The sequence below is a fragment of the Plasmodium yoelii genome (assembly GCF_900002385.2).
Source record: "Plasmodium yoelii strain 17X genome assembly, chromosome: 1".
Taxonomy (NCBI): Eukaryota; Apicomplexa; class Aconoidasida; order Haemosporida; family Plasmodiidae; genus Plasmodium; species Plasmodium yoelii.
Window position 1 is genome coordinate 549,851 of NC_036173.2, and position 21,763 is coordinate 571,613.

The 21,763-nt window shown below is 23.9% G+C and overlaps 4 protein-coding genes across 4 annotated transcripts; 1 reads left to right on the forward strand and 3 right to left on the reverse strand.

The window, feature by feature from the left end:
* Positions 1-3,374: 3,374 nt before the first annotated feature.
* PY17X_0111800 (lsm12, putative) lies at positions 3,375-4,271 on the forward strand (the record flags this gene model as incomplete). The annotated part of the gene is made up of 3 exons (XM_022957846.1): positions 3,375-3,736; positions 3,958-4,087; positions 4,227-4,271. 3 exons carry the CDS (start codon positions 3,375-3,377, stop codon positions 4,269-4,271), a joined length of 537 nt encoding a protein of 178 aa, XP_022811264.1.
* Positions 4,272-4,870: 599 nt separating this feature from the next.
* Positions 4,871-5,289, reverse strand: PY17X_0111900 (conserved Plasmodium protein, unknown function; the record flags this gene model as incomplete). The annotated part of the gene is made up of 3 exons (XM_022957847.1): positions 4,871-4,902; positions 5,015-5,072; positions 5,209-5,289. The coding sequence occupies 3 exons, from the start codon at positions 5,287-5,289 to the stop codon at positions 4,871-4,873; spliced, it is 171 nt and encodes a 56-aa protein (XP_022811265.1).
* An 886-nt stretch (positions 5,290-6,175) lies between these two features.
* PY17X_0112000 (uncharacterized protein) lies at positions 6,176-7,882 on the reverse strand (the record flags this gene model as incomplete). The annotated part of the gene is made up of 1 exon (XM_722087.1): positions 6,176-7,882. The coding sequence occupies one exon, from the start codon at positions 7,880-7,882 to the stop codon at positions 6,176-6,178; it is 1,707 nt and encodes a 568-aa protein (XP_727180.1).
* Positions 7,883-9,572: 1,690 nt separating this feature from the next.
* On the reverse strand, positions 9,573-21,123 carry PY17X_0112100 (leucine-rich repeat protein; the record flags this gene model as incomplete). Its single annotated transcript, XM_022957848.1, has 8 exons — positions 9,573-9,674; positions 10,004-10,314; positions 10,434-10,497; positions 10,636-10,786; positions 10,915-11,006; positions 11,124-11,196; positions 11,361-11,407; positions 11,503-21,123. The coding sequence occupies 8 exons, from the start codon at positions 21,121-21,123 to the stop codon at positions 9,573-9,575; spliced, it is 10,461 nt and encodes a 3,486-aa protein (XP_022811266.1).
* Positions 21,124-21,763: the final 640 nt, after the last annotated feature.

Here is a 21,763-nt window from a genome sequence, read left to right on the forward strand (position 1 = left end):
TTTTTTTTTAATTTATAAAAGTATCTTTTTTATTTTCTCCATATACATATTTTTTTTTTTTTTTTATAAGCATACGGATGTGGAGAAAAAGAAAAAAAAAATGTGAATTATATTTATAATAATTTGTGGAAAATGTGAATTGTATTTATAATAATTTGTGGAAAATGTGAATTGTATTTATAATAATTTATGGAAAATGTGAAGGGTTTATATTGTATGGATGATAGAAAAAAAGATGTGCAGACATATATTATATATGACTTTTACACTTGTAATATATTTTTTCACAAATTCTCTTTGACAATATGGCTAGGAATGTTCTATAATTGTAATTTATTTTATTTCTATATATCTATGTGTATTTATTTAACCAAATTAATGTGTTTTTTTTTTTGTTTTAATTCTCTGTAAAGGTGTGTAATATGTATAAATTTCTCATGTTTTTCGAATGAACAAATGTTAATGCATAAAAGTACGTACATATATATATATAAATATGCATGCATACATATAAGCATACACTATATATTAAAATTAAAAAATAAAAAAAATTACTACATGACAATGTGTTTGCATGCTAAAATTCCCAAAATATATACATATTAATATTAAATTGAAACAAAAAAGGAAATATATATTTAATTCACAAGAAAATAAAAAAAAATAAAATATACATATATTTTAAATATAGTCATAAAAAATAACGTTAGAATGTATAGACTGTAAATGCATATATGTACATTTAATCGCCAAGGTATTTCTTACTCAATTTTTTTTTTTAAATATAAAAAAATAATAAATATAAAAAAATAACAAAAATAAATTATAAGTACTATATGATTTATTTTATATATTCTTTCATATTTATTTAATTGTTTTTTTCTTATATTACAATAAGGTGTGCACATGCCAAGAATAAATTTTGTGAGAATGTACCATTTAAAAAAATATATATATGTATATATTTTTAAATGTTATATAATTTATATTCAATATAAAAATAAAATAATCAAAAGAGCTTAATGAAAAAAATGTAAAATAAATATTTTATTTCCATTTTTTAAATTGCATACAAAAATAGACCATATGATGTTTTAAAATAACATGCCCACATATTAGAGTCCAGTAACATTAATATATATGTCTATATATGCATATTTATTATATATGTATGCCCAAATATATATATTATACAAAAATTGTAAAAACTGAGTTTATATTTTGATATATAATGCAATTAATAAATAGCCTATAGTGTATATATATGTATATGTATATATATTGAAATAGGAGATAAAAATGAAAAGTTGTAATAAAGTACTAGGCACATATAAAAAATAATATATAATGCTAACAGGATGAGAAATATAAAAAAGAAATTGTAAGGTTTATACAACCTTTTATGATAATAATATTTTTATAAATTTATACATGATAATATTGTACAGTGTAAATAAGCTTGTTTTCATAGATTGTGGAAAAAATGTTTGGTATACTTTTAAATATATTATTCTTATAAAAAAAAAATAAAAAAAAATTTATAGAAATAAAAAATTTTAATGTTTACTTGATATAATGTTGCATACACAAAATAAGGTACATGTGTTTTATTTTTGCAATCACAATATATAGATCATTATTTATTATATTTTTTATAATTATTGATAATACAAAAATATAGTTTATATTTGTGAAATAATAAAAATTAATTATTTAATAATCATGTGTTTTTAACTATTTTTTGGTCAAATAACGTTTCAATATATTGTTAAAAATGTTTAAAAAGTTGAGGAAAATATTTCATAAAATGGGAATTGGTGTGTGTAAAAATAAAATCATTATTTTTATTCCATAAAATGGTATATATTCTTTTATTTTTTATAAGAATGTGTACAAAATTGTACATTTAATTATTTACATTGCACACGCTTGTATATAATACTTTAAAATTATATCAAGTGACATAGACTTCTATATGTTTGTTATTAGCTTATGGATATATATATATATATATATTAAAAAATAAATAAAATATTGTTTATTATTAGTTGTATTTTATAGTGTAGTTAAAAAAGAAGATATTTTATTTTGTGAACAATTTGTACAAATAAATAAGTACATATATAAATTTTTTTAAAGAACATAATCTATATATACACATTATAATATTAATGTTAGACAGTATTATATTAATTTATTTAAATTTTTATATAATTCCATATGTATATATATCTCATTTAATAAAGATCCACAAGTTTTATTCAAAACAATAAATCGATTTATCGCGATATTTATAAGTATTGTATATTAAGGAAAAGCAGTCCCACCAACTATACATATGTTAATATGTTAAAGGATGAAGAGTTATATATATTCTCTTTTAATCATTATCCTTTATATACTTGTTTTATTTTTTTATTATAAGAAAAAATGAAGCTAAAATAAATTAACCAGTTATTATATGTATTTGTAATGCTACATATTTAGCTTTCTTAAATTTAAAGCATATACCACATCCCAAAATAAATATACATTTCATAACTTTACAATTATGAATTTTACTATAACGTTTAATAATATATATTATATAAAAACTAATTAATACGAATTAATGCGAATTAATGCGAATATTGATTTTCCTACAATATTTTATTATTAACATCCGCATATAGTAAATAAAATTGTGTAACAATAAAGGCATGTTTGGCTTAATATATATTCCTGTTGTTTTTACATATATAATCCTTATTATATTTTTTATTTTACAATTTAAATAAAAAAAATAATAAATTGATATCATATATATATATATATACATACATGTTGATAAATGGGAAAAATAATTTATAAATATTAAATTAATAAACTGTATATATAACATAATATATAATCATTTTATGCCATATGTTCCATCCCTTTAGTATACTAATAATATTCACATCGCGCAAAAAAAAAGTAATTTAATTTAAACCTATATTACTTATCTTACCAATATTTTATTTTTTTCAAGATATTTGTATATATTGAATTTCTTTTAATAACTTTTTTTTTTTTTAAATATCAAAAAATATAAATGTTTAAGTCAGCACATTTACATTAGTATGTAATAATATATACTATATAAATAATACATTATACATTTTATACGTTGCGATAATATACTAAGGCGAGATATTTTTGAAATGCCGTTTTTACCATTTGATATTTTAAAATTCAAATGATAATAAAGAAAAAAAACAAAAAATATATGAAAAATTGCAAAAATATATGAAAAATTGCAAAAATATATGAACAATTGCAAAATTATATGAACAATTGCAAAAATACATGAACAATTGTAGTAAAAATACATGAACAATTCATAAAATTGAACTATGGTTAAAAACAACATTGATCCATCGTTATATTTTGGTCATATAATAGCTACAAAAACAACCAGTGGGGATATATTTGAAGGAGAATTATATTGCTATGATACCTGTTTAAATTTTATTATATTAAAAGATGATAATAAAAATGGTACAGCAAATTTCTACATAATTAGGATGCATACTATTGTAGATATAGAAACAAAGCAAAAATTAAAAACCTTATATGAAGTATTACCAAAAATTGATAAAGCTATTGTTGAAAAAATTGAAAGAAAATCAATAGAAAATTTTGAAAAAAAAAAATCAAGGATTGGTATTAGGGTTACACATGAAGCTCAGGAGCTGTTTGATTTTATATGGAAAACGTAAGACAAAAAAAAAAATAAAAAAAAAAAAATAATAATAATAATGATAATAATGATGATAATAATAAAATTGCATAAAATGTAATAAATATTTATGACAACCATTACATTATACATGTATTAATATTATGAATTATATTTTTTATATTAAAAAAAAAATCTTTATACAAAATATTATTATATATATATATATGCACACTTATTTATATCTTCAAAAATAGCCATCCAGATTGCACATGGAATAACAGAGATATTCTTGTCTTAAATGGGGAGGTTAGAATTAAACATCCTTATGGCCCTGATAATTGCACAGCTAAAAATGAAAAATTAAGAGAGCGTTTCATTACAGTGGTAATTATAAATAAATCTAATATTAAATGGTTTGTGTATATACATACATGCATACATACATACATACATACATACAATTTAATATTTATTTTCTTTTACACTTTTGTTTCACTATTTTATATTTTTGGACATATTTTAGATATCAAGATTTCGCCAAAAGAAAGCTATGGCTAATAAAAAATGATAAAGAAAATTAATGTCATTCTTGGAAATAATTATAATGATATAAAATAACTATTAATATAAGATTTTTTGTGGTTAAATTGGATTAATGATTTTTCTTTGAAAACGAACAAATTTATATTCCGGTACACGTATTTATACGTATAATGTGGTTAAATAATTTTGCTGGTTATACATATGTTGATATATAAATATATTTATATATGTATATTTGGCTAGTTGAATAAAAAATAGTATATTCATTTTTTTTGTGAACACATTGATGTTTTTGTAATATAATATGAATTATTTATTAATCCGTTTAAATGTATGCATATATATGCACATACATATACATATATGTATATATGCATGTATTGATCACATGATGAGAAATAATGCATCTGTCATAATATATGTGTTTGTAGATATATGTATACATTTAGTCGAATAATACATTTTTTTTTTTTTTTTTTTAATTTATAATAATAAAAAAAACATCTATATGATATATCTAATTATGGAAAAAATAAATATGAAAGATTATTCATTAATTTTTCTGAAAATTAACTCTATACATTTTACTTATTATTTCCCTTAACTACCATTAAGTTTGGAATGTTATTTATTTTTTTCATCTTGCCCATAAGAAGCTAAAAAAAGTGTGAAAAAAATAAAGTAATAGTTTCATTGATATGTTTTATAATTAATAAATTTTGCTAATATTTGTGAAGGAAAAGTAAAATGTTTATTTTATTTTATTACGCATTGTGAATTTCAGATAAAATGCCAACAAAAAGAACGGAATAACAACAAAGCTCCACTATAACATTATTTTAATTAAAAAATACAAAAATGATACGTGTGAAAATAATGAATTGCTATGCATGCATATATACATACATACATACATATATACATACATATTCTGAAAAAAAATGTTATTTGTCTAATTTTACCTGAAACCATCCATTTCTTAAATAGCTAGCAACATAAATCCAAAAATCAGGTTCTGGTGGAGGGTGAGAAAGATATTCCATTTTTTTACAATTTTTTTGAAATAGTAAATTAATTAAATCAAAACATCAAAAATAACCAAATTATATTTACATGTATTATTATTTTTTTATTCCTTTTTCGATTTATATGTAATATATTTATTATAAGTATATAGTGATTATTTCACTGTATGCTATTTTTTTTTTTTTTTTTTTTTTTTTTAAAGAACAATCTTGGAGTAATGGTTCAAATATTAAGCAAATGCTTTTAGAACAAAGCCAAAATTACAATTTCATTTTTTTGGTACCTTAAAATGTGCCCCAAAGCAAAGCACACACACATGTAATATTATATATATATATATACATACATTATATATACAACTTAATTGTGAAAAAATTATTAATAAATGGAAAAGTATAAAAATGTTTTAAATTTGTAAAAAATGTATATAAAATAATGGCACATTTGGGAGATTAATCATTTCGTTAGTTTTCAAAATTTATTTTGCATATTTTTTAGAAAAATGAAAATGGTGAAAATTGTGAAAATGATGAAAAAGGTAAAAATGGTGAAAAAGGTAAAAATTGTGAGAATAATAAAACAAGCATATTGACACACGTGAAAGAATGTAAGCATTTGGTCCAATTACAGAAATATGTATACACATAGTGCTATTAAAAATGTATAGGAATTTTATATATGTAGTTAGAAAATATTATGACCATTTTTGTTTTATCACAACAATGTGACAGCAATTCAATAATAATTTTCAGCATTTTTTACAAGTATCAACAAATATATTTTATTTTAGTATATGAATAAATGGTAGGGTAGTTATTCCAATTTTGTTCAAAATATTTGTGAATGCATCTTATTAGGTGGTAATTAAAATAGAATCCATTTTGGAACATTTTGAACATGAATTTATTGCATAACCGGAATTTGGTGATTTGCATGTTTGTTTCTATTTTTTCCTTTATTTTTTCTTTTATAGTTATCATATTTAATCTTATAAAGATGGCCAGAATTATTTCCATGTAAATTGTTTGTAAGATTTTTACACATACCAATTTGATGGATAAAATAATCTATAAAAAATTTTTGTTGTGCTCTTGTTTTAATATTTAAAATATCTATATCAATATAAAAATCAAAAGTGTTTCCAAAAATAGAAGTTGTTATTTCTCCAGAATATAAAGGTCCTTCTTTCCAAATTAATTGTCTATTATAATTTTTAACACACATAATATCACAATAAACATTATCATTATCTTCTTCTTGATAATTCATTAAATTTCCTAATTTATTAATTTGAATATTATGATATAATTTAACATAAGACATTAAATGGTATGTTTTTTTTTGATATGTTACATTTTTTAAAAAAATAGATAATTGCCTTAGTGTTGGATTTGAATTATATGGTTGATTTTGAGTATTTTCAAAATTAGTTAATAATTGAAAACTAATATTAGATACAGGATCTATAAATTTTGGAGCAACTCTATAAAATAAATCTGTATATGCTTGTTCATTAGCTGATTGTAATGAATAGAATTTACTAGAATAATTTTCTTTAATATTTTGTAATATTGTTTCATCTAATCTTGTATTACATAAAGAATGACATATGATAGCAATTAAATACATTTTATCTATTAATTTATTTATTAAAGATTGTTGATATTTTTGTTGGTTCGATATATGTGCTTTTTGTTTTGATAAATAAATTAATATTTGAGATAAAATTTTTATACTATCATTATATCTTTTTAACATCATATAACAAAATGCAATATTATAATATATATTAATATGACATAATATTACTTTCCAATATAACTGTTTATGATTTAATTGTATATTTGATATTATTTTTAATGCACTATAATAATCACCTAATAATACATATACATTCAATAATATACAACATGAAAAATAAGAAAATTGATATTTACTTGTTAGTTCTTCATTATTTATATTAAATATATTATTAACATATGTAATCTTTTCATCTTCAGGTAAAGTGGTAAACTCGCCTTTTAATAATAAACTATGTAATACTTCTAATACTATATTACTTTCAAATACATCTGGATTATTTACAACAAATTCGATTCCTTTTGTATTTTCTTCTGGGAAATTTAATAATTCTATTTTAAAATGACACATAGATTGGAATTGATAAATATATTCTGATAAAAAATCATAAATCCATACATTTGGCATAACTAATACATTATCATTTCCATCATTATCAGTACATATACTTGATATAAAATTTAATAAACATTTATAATTTTCCCATGTATTTTTACGATCTTCTAATGTTACATCATTTATTATAAATACATGACGATAATATAATTCTTCATATAAAGAGTGAATTAAATTGTGGTATCTATTTTTTTGTTTATAAAACAAATCAACTAATTTTATAGATGGCCAACGAATGTTTTTAAAATATAAATCAGATATTGTGTAAAAATCTGTATCGAACAATTTCTTTATAGCTTCAGCATTACGATGATATACAAAGTCATGCAAATTAATTAAAAACGTTTCAACTTCTTCCTCGAAACTTACTATTCGTTCCTCTACGGCATTATTTTCTGCTTGCACTGGATTCATTTTAAACACGATACTTCTATGCTTCTATATTTTTATGCTTCTATGCTTCTATATTTTTATGCTTCTATGCTTCTATATTTTTATGCTTCTATGCTTCTATATTTTTATGCTTCTATGTTTTTATGCTTCTATATTTTTATGCTTCTATATTTTTCTACTTTTTTATTTTATACTGTTCTACTTTGCTGCTTGCTATTTTAGAGTTGAGTAATTTCCGAGCAAAACGCCAAAGTTTGAGATTGCCAAAATATGCAACGATAAAAATAATGTAAAATTATTAATAAAAAAAAAGTTATAATAAAAATGAAAAATAAACACTTAATGCTTATATTTAATATATTTTTTTTTAACTCTCTAATTTAAAATATGCCGAATTATAAATATGTTGAAAATTAATATGGCGAAATTTAATATGTTGAAAATTAATATGTTGAAAATTAATATGCCGAAAATTAATATGCCGAAAATTAATATGCCGAAAATTAATATGCTGAAAATTAATATGCCGAAAATTAAATATGCTGAAAATTAATATGCCGAAAATTAAATATGCTGAAAATTAAATAGCTGAAAATTAAATACCCGTAACGTATAATTTAAAAAGGAAATTCTATTTGGAATGTATGTACATATGTATAGTCATATTTTTGGTAAAATGTAAATTATTAAATAATGAATATGTATGCAGTATGCATGTATGTATTAAATATGTAAAGTAAAATATTTGCATATTTTTATCATGCTAACAAAACTAATACCATTATGTTCTATTTCGATATAATACAATCATAAAAAAAAAATAAAATTAAAAATATGGCCAAATTCACATTCTACATAATATTCAAAAAAAACACCACGTTTTTTTCCACCATGTAAAATGAATGGAAAATGGGAGGGGGGAGGAGACTTTGCATTTATAAAAATAACTAATATTAAAAAAAAAAAAAAAAAATATATATATATAAAGTTATATATATATACATATTTTATTATAGGCACAAAAAAAAATATTAACAAAATTATGTAACAATAAACAACCAATTTGGTACTTATTTTATTTTGTTTTGTTTTTACTATTTAATTAAATGGCTGAAAATAATAAGAACATTTTAAATCGTAAACAAATTTGTGTGTATTAATAAAAATATATTCAATATATTTTCCCTATTTATCTTATTATGTATATATAAAAATATTTAATATCACTGGTAAATTATAGAATGAATTTTTTTTATTTATATAAAAATATATTAAATTTTAAGAAATCGAATTTTAATTTTTATATCCTTATTTAATATATATTTCTCTACAAATGTAAAACATCAAGTTTTTTTTTCCATCTTAAAAAAAAAATTACAACATTTTACATCCCCTAGTTGGTACACAGTGTTTGATCACTTATTTTTCGTTTCATTTTAAATTTATAATTTGTGTTTATATATTTTGTTTTCAAAAAGGGGGAAAATAAGCAAAGGAATAAGCAGAGGAATATGCAGAGGAATAAGCGAGGGAATAAATGAAATAAAAAAGATGAGATGTATAAAATGCCAATTACACTTATTTACTATTCTTTAACGTGCTATTAAAATAATGTTCTTAAAAATAAAACATTTTTATTTATTTCAAAAGTGTTAAGGGGCATAATACATGGAGCCAGCTTTATGTTTATTTTTTACAAAATTATACAAATTTACGAAAATTTCCTTATAAGCTCTTTTATCTTTTCATTTTTGTTTGTTTGCAAATGTTTCAAATCCATTATATATTTATACTTTAGTTCTTCATAATTTTTCTGAAAAAAAAATGGCAGATGCAAAGGTTGGGTTATATGGCAGATGCAAAGGTTGGGTTATATGGCAGATGCAAAGGTTGGGTTATATGGCAGATGCAAAGGTTGGGTTATATGGCAGATGCAAAGGTTGGGTTATATGGCAGATGCAAAGGTTGGGTTATATGGCAGATGCAAAGGTTGGGTTATATGAGAGATGCACAGGTTGGGTCACATGACAGATGCAAAGGTTGGGTCACATGACAGATGCAAAGGTTGGGTCACATGACAGATGCAAAGGTTGGGTCACATGGCAGATGCAAGCTTTGCATTATGTAAACAGTTTTAATTACCTTTAATGTATTATGATTAGTGATAAGTTTTGTGTGCTTATCTGCAATTGATACCCATTTAGATGCTTCTTTTGCCCATGAATGTAATTGAATTTGAAGATTTTGTATTTTTGTATTTTTTTGAATTATAGCTTGATCTTTTTCTACTAAAGATGATTGTATTTTAATTTGTTCTTCATATAACTTATCTAAAATTTGTTCATATATTTTATCTTGTACTTTGTGAACATTTTTATGTAAATAGTTTTTTATTTTTTGTTGCAATTCTTTAATTTCGTCTTTGTATTCTTTAGCGGTTGCCAATTTTTCCTCTAAACAAAACGAAATGAAACAAAACGAGTATAGCAAAATGTTGTACATTTTAATGTGATCAAGTAGCGAACAAGTTTTTTTTAATAATTATTTTAAAAATTGTGTTAAATATTTTTACCTTTTCCATATAATAATTCCAATAAATTTTCTTTTTCGGTTTGCATTACTTTTTCATTTTCCATCTAAATTTGTATATAAAAAAAGTCATGTTAATTTGAAACAGTACATAATTGTGTGCATTTTTTTGGCTAGTCAATACATATATATAGAAACAATGATAAAGGTATTATATATATATATATATATTTATTTATTTTTACCAGTTTGTTGTTTTTTTCTTCCAATTCTTTAATTATTGTATTTTTTTGAGATAATTCCATCTTCAAATTTTTTAATTTATCATCATTTTCTACTAACATTTGTTTCATGTCATTTGTGTTTTTCATTATGTCTTCTAAATTTTTATTTAAGCTAAAGAAAATTGAAAGCATACAAACAAACATACATATATATAATATAATAACAACACAATTATAAAATAATGACAATATAAACATAGATACGATCTATATTTTATATGTACATGTACATATACTTACTTGATAATATCTTTTTCTTTTTTTTGTAACTCTTTGAAATATTCATTTTTTGTTTGTGTCGTTTCTTCATATTTTTTTAACAAATTCAAATTCTGTTACAGTAGAAAAATAATGCGTAGGAATAATGCGTAGAAATAATGCGTAAAATAAAACAATACTATTTATTATGTACATATATTTGTAAATATTTATGTTTTTATTATATGTACCTTAATTTGATTATTCAGTTGTAATTCTATTCCTTTCTCCCTTTTTGCATATACGGAACCCAAATTTTCGATTCTACAAAGTTAAGAAAGTACACACACACATATACACATATATATATCGGTTGAATTGTATAAAATATGTAAACAAGTTTTTTTTTTTTTATTTTTTTTTTTTATTTTTTATTTTTTTTTTTTATTTTTTATTTTTTTATTTTTTATTTTTTTTTTTTTTATTACCTTTTTGTTATCGTGTGGTTTTCTCCTAAAGTGTCTAAGAATGTGCTCTGAGAAAAGGCAAACCAATACAGACATAAGCACGTGACTAAACATATACAAAGTGAAAAAATGTAGAGAATTTTAAAAACGTAGAAAAAATTACATATAATTGGCCTATTGTGTTCTCAATATATGCGTTTTGCATTTTGACATCATCCATAGGAATTTCCATTTTTGAGTTTTTCAATAAATTAAAATTATTCATGATATTTTCAAATTTGTTTGTAATTTTATTTTGTTCATCACAATTTTTTTCCAAATTTTTAATTTTTTTCTTATATATTTTTTTACTTTGATTTAATAATCTTACTTTATTTTCAAGCTTTTTATTTTCTTTAAATAACATATTATTGTATTGCTTTTCTTTTTTCAATTTTAAATATGTTTCTTTTATATATAATATTAAATTTTTATTTAATTTATGGTTGTTACTATTTTCACAAATTTTGCTATTATAATCATTTATTTTATTATTACACATTAACATTTTTGTATTATCATGTACAGAATCTTTACTTATCTTACTTTCCAATTGTTTTATTTCAACCAACTTCAAACATGTTTCACTCGCTTTACTAATTTTGTCCGTTTCGCTTATTTCAAACAAGTCAGAAGATGGTTTAGATTTTGAGACGCACATATCATTTAACAATTTATTATATGGCAAATTATGAGTTTCCAAACTTTTAATTTTACATAATTTTTCCATCTTATTTTGTTCCATCTTATTTTGTTCTACCTTATTTTGTTCTACCTTATTTTGTTCCACCTTATTTTTTTCCATCTTATTTTGTTCCATCTTATTTTGTTCCACCTTGTTTTGTTCTACCTTATTTTGTTCCACCTTATTTTTTTCCACCTTATTTTTTTCTATCTTATTTTGTTCCACCTTGTTTTGTTCTACCTTATTTTGTTCCACCTTATTTTTTTCCACCTTATTTTTTTCCACCTTATTTTTTTCCACCTTATTTTTTTCTATCTTATTTTGTTCCATCTTATTTTGTTCTACCTTATTTTGTTCTACCTTATTTTGTTCCACCTTATTTTGTTCCACCTTATTTTGTTCCACCTTATTTTGTTCTACCTTATTTTTTTCCACCTTATTTTGTTCTACCTTATTTTTTTCTACCTTATTTTTTTCTATCTTATTTTTTTCCACCTTATTTTGTTCTACCTTATTTTGTTCCACCTTATTTTTTTCCACCTTATTTTTTCCCAACTTTTTGTCACCTTTTTTGCATGCATTTTTACTTTCGAGTTTGTCTACTATATTTTGATTCCCATTGTGCATAGAGTATGCTGCATCTATTTGAGGCCCTTTTTTTTCTAACACATCTGATTTAGGATCGTTGTTTTTCTTTTTCAACGATTCAAGACATTCATTATTATTTCCCTTTTCAAATTTAAAATTCAAGTTTAAATTTTGTTTAGCACGATTATTATTATTATTATCACAAACATTGTCATTTATGTTTCCATTTTCTGTATCGAAATATTTTGAATAACCATGATTTAAACATTTTCTATTTATAATACCTTCTATTATATCGAAATGTTTGTCTGAATCTGGTTTTTCAACTTTTCCAACTTTTTCAACTTTTTCAACTTTTTCAACATTTCCAACTTTTCCAACTTTTTCAACATTTTCAACTTTTTCAACATTTTCAACATTTCCAACTTTTTCAGATTGGTGAATATAATTTGTAGTGTTGTTATTTTTTTCAAAAGTGGCGTTTTTATTAATTATGTCATTCCCTATAAATGTATAATTTCCAAAATTTGAAATATCTGAATATTTATCATTAGTTTTAGTTTCTTTAAATATTTTGTTGTTTTTTTTATCTGTTAAGATGGAAGAAAAAGAACAAATTGTTTCATGTTCTTCAATGTTGATATATTTTTCATTTTTTATATTATACAATTTATTATCTTTATAATCATTATCTTTATAATCATTATTATTATAATCATTATTATTATTATTATTATTATTTATTATATTATCTATGTTATTATCAAAGTTGTTAGAATTTATTTTTATATTTATATTTTTATTTTTATTAATTTGGATAGGAATAGAATCATTTTTATGAGAGTTACAATAATAGTTATTTTTGTTATATATATTTTTTTTTCTTTTCAAAGAAATATCATTTTTATTATATATTTCTTTTTTATCATTGTCTATTTTTATTTCACTAAAATTATAACCATTTAATAGATTCTTTTTTTTAATTACATTTCTCAAGTTAGCTATTTGTTTATTTGATTTTATGGATTCATTTTCTTCACAGTTTTTATTATGATAATTTTCTTTAAGCATATTTTTTTTTAAATTATTATAAAAAGAAATCACATTTTTTGATTTTTCTCCTTCATTTTTTTCGTCATTTTTTTCGTCATTTTCTTCGTCATTTTCTTCGTCATTTTCCTCTTCATTTTTTTCGTCATTTTTTTTGACTTGTTTTCTTATCGAATATTCATCTATTTTATTATTTAGTTTTTTTATTTTTTCTTTTAATATTGGAAAATATTTTTGTTTATTATAATCAAAGGTACACAAACTATTCTGATTATCTCTATAAGTTTTTTTTTGATCATTTGAGTTACTTACTTTTATTTCACTATTCATTTTGGGTTCTTTATTAGATGCACATACTTCTTTTCTAATTTCATGAGAATTTATATATTCTGGTTCTTTTCCTTTAATAGTTAATTTGTTGTTTTCAACGCTACCTATTTCTTCTTTTTCTAAATCCATTAATTCTATTTGTGATTTATGCATTTGTTCACCTTCTTTTGTGTCAATTATTTTTATTCCTTCCTTTCTTTCCATTTCTAGATTTACATCTACATCTTCAGATTCGCTTTCTTCTTTTTCCTCTTCTTCACTTTCTGTATCTTCGCCATCACCGCCATAATTTTTTATACTATCTATTTCTTCCTCTTCATTTCCACTTTCACTATCATTTTGATTCTTTATGCTGTTTACATCTATTTCACTTTCAGCATCACTTTGATTCTTTATACTACCTACATCTATTTCACTTCTAGTTATTTCTTCTTCCTCACTTTCACTTTCATTTTCATTTTCACTTTCAGTATCATTTTGATTCTTTATACTACTTACATCTATTTCATTTCTAGTTATTCCTTCTTCTTCTTCTTCTTCACTTTCAGCATCATTTTTATTCTTTATGGATTCTACATTTATCTTGGTTCTAGTTATTTCTTTTTCTTCACTTTCATTATCACTTTGCTTCTTTATACTACCTACATCTATTTCACTTCTAGCTATTTCTTCTTCCTCACTTTCACTTTCACTTTCATTTTCACTTTCAGTATCATTTTGATTCTTTATACTACTTACATCTATTTCATTTCTAGTTATTCCTTCTTCTTCTTCTTCACTTTCAGCATCATTTTTATTCTTTATGGATTCTACATTTATCTTGGTTCTAGTTATTTCTTTTTCTTCACTTTCATTATCACTTTGCTTCTTTATACTACCTACATCTATTTCACTTCTAGTTATTTCTTCTTCCTCACTTTCACTTTCACTTTCACTTTCATTTTCACTTTCAGTATCATTTTGATTCTTTATACTACTTACATCTATTTCACTTCTAGTTATTTCTTCTTCACTTTCACTTTCATAATAACTTTGATTCTTTATCCTATTTACATATACCTTGGTTCTAATTATTTTTTCCTCTTCACTTTCAATTTCATTATCACTTTGATTTTTAATGGTGTTTACATCTACCTTGGTTCTAGTTATTTCTTCTTCTTCTTCACTTTCAGCATCACTTTGATTCTTTATACTACCTACATCTATCTCGCTTTGAGCTATTTCCTCTTCTTCTTCACTTTCAGTATCATTTTGATTCTTTATGTTGTTTACATCTATTTCACTTCTAGTTATTCCCTCTTCTTCTTCTTCACTTTCAGCATCATTTTTATTCTTTATGGATTCTGCATTTATCTTGGTTCTAGCTATTTCCTCTTCTTCAATTTCATTATCACTTTGCTTCTTTATACTACCTACGGCTATTTCACTTCTAGTTATTTCTTCTTCCTCACTTTCACTTTCACTTTGATTCTTTATACTACTTACATCTATTTCATTTCTAGTTATTTCGTCTTCTTCACTTTCAGTATCATTTTGATTCTTTATGGATTCTACATTTACCTCGCTTCTAGCTATTTCTTCTTCTTCACTTTCATTTTCACTATCACTTTGATTCTTTATACTACTTACATCTACTTCATTTCTAGTTATTCCTTCTTCTTCTTCTTCTTCTTCACTTTCAATTTCATTATCACTTTGCTTCTTTATACTACTTACATCTATTTCACTTTTAGCTACTTCTTCTTCTTCACTTTCATTTTCACTTTCAGTATCATTTTGATTCTTTATGGTGGCTGCATCCATATCACTTCTAGCTATTTCTCCCTCTTCACTTTCACTTTGATTCTGTATTCTACTTACATTTACCTCGCTTCTAGTTATTTCTTCCTCTTCTTCACTTTCGCTTTCAGCATAATTTTGATTCTTTATGGGATCTACATCTATCTTGGTTCTAGTTATTTCTTCCTCTTCACTTTCATAATAACTTTGATTCTTTATTCTACTTACATATACCTTGGTTCTAATTATTTTTTCCTCTTCACTTTCAATTTCATTATCACTTTGATTCTTTATGGGATCTACATTTACTTCGCTTCTAGCTATTTCTTCCTCTTCTTTACTTTCACTTTCAGTATCATTTTGATTCTTTATGCTGTTTACATCTAGCTTGGTTCTAGTTATTTCGTCTTCTTCACTTTCACTTTCAGTATCATTTTGATTCTTTATGGATTCTACATTTACCTCGCTTCTAGCTATTTCTTCTTCTTCACTTTCAGCATCATTTTTATTCTTTATGGATTCTACATTTATCTTGGTTCTAGTTATTTCTTCTTCTTCACTTTCAATTTCATTATCACTTTGCTTCTTTATACTACCTACGGCTATTTCACTTCTAGTTATTTCTTCTTCCTCACTTTCATTTTCACTTTCATTTTCACTTTCATCTTCACTTTCAGTATCATTTTGATTATTTATGGTGGCTGTATCTATATCACTTCTAGCTATTTCTCCCTCTTCACTTTCACTTTGATTCTGTATTCTACTTACATCTACCTCGCTTCTAGTTATTTCTTCCTCTTCACTTTCATAATAACTTTGATTCTTTATCCTACTTACATATACCTTGGTTCTAATTATTTTTTCCTCGTCACTTTCATAATAACTTTGATTCTTAATGCTGTTTACATCTATTTCACTTTTAGTTATTCCTTTTTCTTCACTTTCATTTTCACTTTCAACATCACTTTGATTCTTTATACTACTTACATCTATTTCATTTCTAGTTATTCCTTCTTCTTCTTCTTCACTTTCAATTTCATTATCACTTTGCTTCTTTATACTACCTACAGCTATTTCATATCTAGCTATTTCTTCTTCTTCACTTTCACTTTCAGTATCATTTTGATTCTTTATGGATTCTACATTTACTTCGCTTCTAGCTATTTCTTCCTCTTCTTCATTTTCACTTTCACTATCATTTTGATTCTTTATGCTGTTTACATTTATTTCACTTCTAGTTATTTCTTCTTTCTCACTTTCAGCATTACTTTGATTCTGTATACTACCTACATCTATTTCACTTTTATCTATTTCTTCTTCTTCACTTTCATTTTCACTTTCAGCATAATTTTGATTCTTTGTGGTGGCTGCATCGATATCACTTCTAGCTATTTCTTCCTCTTCTTCACTTTCAGCATCACTTTGATTCTGTATACTACCTACATCTATTTCATTTCTATCTATTTCTTCCTCTTCACTTTCATTTTCACTTTCAGTATCATTTTGATTCTTAATGGTGTTTACATCTACCTTGGTTCTAGTTATTTCTTCTTCTTCTTCTTCTTCAATTTCACTATCACTTTGATTCTCTATGCTATCTACATCTATCTCGCTTTGAGCTATTTCCTCTTCTTCAATTTCATTATCACTCTCAGCATCATGTTGATTCTTTATGGATTCTACATTTACTTCGCTTCTAGCTATTTCTTCCTCTTCTTCATTTTCACTTTCATTATCATTTTGATTCTTTATGCTGTTTACATCTATTTCATTTCTAGTTATTCCTTCTTCTTCACTTTCAGCATAATTTTGATTCTTTATGGTGCCTACATCTATCTTGCTTCTAGCTATTTCTTCTTCTTCACTTTCATTTTCACTTTCATTTTCACTTTCATTTTCACTTTCATTTTCACTTTCATTTTCACTTTCACTTTCATTTTCACTTTCATTTTCACTTTCATTTTCAGCATAATTTTGATTCTTTATGGTGGCTGCATCGATATCACTTCTAGCTATTTCTTCCTCTTCTTCACTTTCACTTTCATAATAACTTTGACTCTTTATCCTACTTACATATACCTTGGTTCTAATTATTTTTTCCTCTTCACTTTCAATTTCATTATCACTTTGATTCTTAATGCTGTTTACATCTATTTCATTTCTAGCTATTTCCTTCTCTTCACTTTCACTTTCAGCATAATTTTGATTCTTTATGGATTCTACATTTACTTCGCTTCTAGCTATTTCTTCCTCTTCTTCATTTTCACTTTCACTATCATTTTGATTCTTTATGCTGCTTACATTTATTTCACTTCTAGTTATTTCTTCTTCCTCACTTTCACTTTCACTTTCAGTATCATTTTGATTCTTTATGGTGGCTGTATCTATCTTGCTTCTAGCTATTTCTTCTTCACTTTCATTTTCACTTTCACTCTCAGCATCATGTTGATTCTTTATGGATTCTACATCTATCTCGATCCTAGCCATTTCCTCCTCTTCACTTTCAATTTCATTATCACTTTGATTCTTTATGCTACCTACATCCACCTTGGTTCTAGTTATTTCTTCTTCTTCTTCTTCACTTTCAGCATCACTTTGATTCTTTATACTACCTACATCTATTTCACTTCTAGCTATTTCTTCTTCTTCTTCTTCTTCTTCTTCTTCACTTTCAGCATAATTTTGATTCTTTATGGTGCCTACATCTATCTTGCTTCTAGCTATTTCCTCTTCACTTTCATTTTCACTTTCAGCATCATTTTTATTCTTTATGGATTCTACATTTATCTTGCTTCTAGCTATTTCCTCTTCACTTTCACTTTCACTTTCACTTTCAGTATCATTTTGATTCTTTATGCTATCTATATCTATCTCGCTCCTATCTATTTCTCCCTCTTCACTTTCAATTTCACTATCACTTTGATTCTTTACACTACCTACATTTATCTTGCTTCTAGCTATTTCCTCTTCAATTCCATTATCACTTTGATTCTTAATGGTGTTTACATCTACCTTGGTTCTAATTATTTCTTCCTCTTCTTCAATTTCACTATCACTTTGATTCTTTATGCTATCTGCATCTATTTCACTTCTAATTATTCCTTCTTCTTCTTCACTTTCAGTATCACTTTGATTCTTAATGGTGTTTACATCTACCTTGGTTCTAGTTATTTCTTCTTCTTCTTCTTCAATTTCACTATCACTTTGATTCTCTATGCTATCTACATCTATCTCGCTTTGAGCTATTTCCTCTTCTTCACTTTCACTTTCACTCTCAGCATCATGTTGATTCTTTATGGATTCTACATCTATCTCGCTCCTAGCCATTTCCTCCTCTTCACTTTCAATTTCATTATCACTTTGATTCTTTATGCTACCTACATCCACCTTGGTTCTAGTTATTTCTTCATCTTCTTCAATTTCACTTTCACTTTCAGTATCATTTTGATTCTTTATGGATTCTACATCTATCTCGCTTTGAGCTATTTCCTCTTCTTCACTTTCACTTTCACTCTCAGCATCATGTTGATTCTTTATGGATTCTACATCTATCTCGCTTTGAGCTATTTCCTCCTCTTCACTTTCAATTTCACTATCACTTTGATTCTTTATGGTGCCTGCATCTATCTCATTATGTTTTACTTTTCTTGGTTCGATTTCCTCTTCGCTTGCAGATTCATGCTCTATATCACTTACACCATCTTCTTTTTCATTTTCTGATTCGCTTTGAGAATCCACCACACTTTCTACTTGTCCATGTGTACCCTCCTCAGTATCACTTGATTCTACATCTATCTCCTTTCGACTTAAAGAAGTTGGAATATCTCTATCCTCATTTCTTTCCCCTTGGGTACTCTCAGCATAATCACTTTCATTTTTATTTATATTTTTATCATAGAACCCAGAATCATTTAATTCAATCAAATCCTTTGGTTTAGATGTAATTTGTTCAATGTCATTAAGAATATTTATTTCGTTACTTTTTTTTACAAAATTATCATGTTTATTTTTAGAAATATATGTATTGTTTTCTATTAAGTTTGAATTTTCCTCGACTTCTACATCTGCTTCTGAACCCATGTCTGAATCTATATCATAAGAAGGATCTGAATCATCTTCTTCCTCATCATCTGCATCACAAAACTCACGTTCAAGAATATCATTATTTTCATTTATCGAAACACGGTCAGAAAAATCAGTTATAAGTTCTTTTTTTCTATTAACATTTTTTAATACGTTAAATACAGATGCAAGCAATCGTTTAGGTTTGAATATTTTGTTATTGCCTAGCAAGGATATATTTTGTAAATTTATATTTTTATATTTTTTTAATATATGTGAAAAATAAGAATAATAAGTATTTTTATTTTTATTTTTATTTTTTTTATCATGATATTTTTTTAGCCAATTTTTATTATCCAGAATATAAAAGAGTTGTACTGGATGGCTAATTAAATTTGATCTAAGATCTAAAACTTTTAAATTTTTTAAAACACTTAATCCTTTTAAATTAGTTAATTTATTTCCTCTTAGATGCAGAGTTTCTAAAGAGTTAAAAAATAGAATCATAACATCTTTTTCAGTTTTACTCGAAATAAAATTATTTATATGTACATCATCTGCATCACTTTCTAAACTTTCAGATTTGAGACTCTTTGATATGTTTGTTTCATTAGAATTATTTAATTTATTTCTTTTATTTAAGATATGTAAATATTTTTCAAATGTTGCTAACCTTTTAATATTATTGTAGCTTACATCTAAATATTTTAAATTACTTAATGGGAAATTATTATTTGTGTAATATATTTTATCATAAAAAAAACTATTATTATATTTATCATGCATATTATAACTTTTTAAATCATTTGAATAATTTGAAGAAATATTATTATCATTTTTATAACTATATATTTTATTTATACAATTATTTTTTCTATTATCATCTGAACCCGTTTCTTCATCAGTTTCATATTTGGGTTCTGATTCAGTTTCGGTTTCGGCTTCGGATTCTTCTCTTTCATTTGTTATACCCTTAAAATAAATGTCACTAAGATTATTATTATCACAAATTATCTTCTCAGTTGAACAAGGAATATAATCTCCATCTAATGAAGTTAATTCATTATTCGATATATTTAATATTTTTAAATTTTCAAAATGTCTTAACCCTTTAATAGATTTTATATTATTATATGAAACATCTAAATATGTTATACTTGTATAATCACAATTTAGTTCTATCAATTTTTCAAGGATCACATCACTATCTTCTAAACTTTTTAGTTTACATCTAGATAAATCGAGCAACATTTTAAAATACACAAAAAAAAATTACATAGATACATTCATATAAAATAAATAAATCGAATCAAATAATATATACTAAATCTTTGCAACAAAAAAAATGTACACACATATATGTTCAATTTTTTTTTTTTTTTTTTATACAAACACTTGTTTTCAATTATACATAAAAATTTTTATTTTAACAAGATAATATCGAATCTATTGATATAATTGCACATTTTAAAATATATTTAACTATCCTAAGATGTGTGCATAAACTGTATATAAATGTGTAACATACAGATGTATGGATTCAGAACCCATATCAATTTATATTATTCGGTAATATTTTTTGTCTTTTATTTTAAGTTAATTATAAAACCGCCACAATTGGCATATACTACAGTCCCACTATCTCCAAACAGGGCGATATATAGAAAAGGTTGAAAAGGTTGGAAATGGAAAAAATGGAAAAAATGGAAATACAAACAAATGCAAACGAATAAAAAGGAAAAAAATTAAGCATACTTTGACAGTATAGTAAAATCTAAATTGCGAATTGTTGTAAAGACAATAATTGTTTTATCGTCTCGTTTTACTAGTTTTAATAAATGAATAAAAAAAATGAATAAATTACAAAAGTGCAAAATAATAAATAATGATC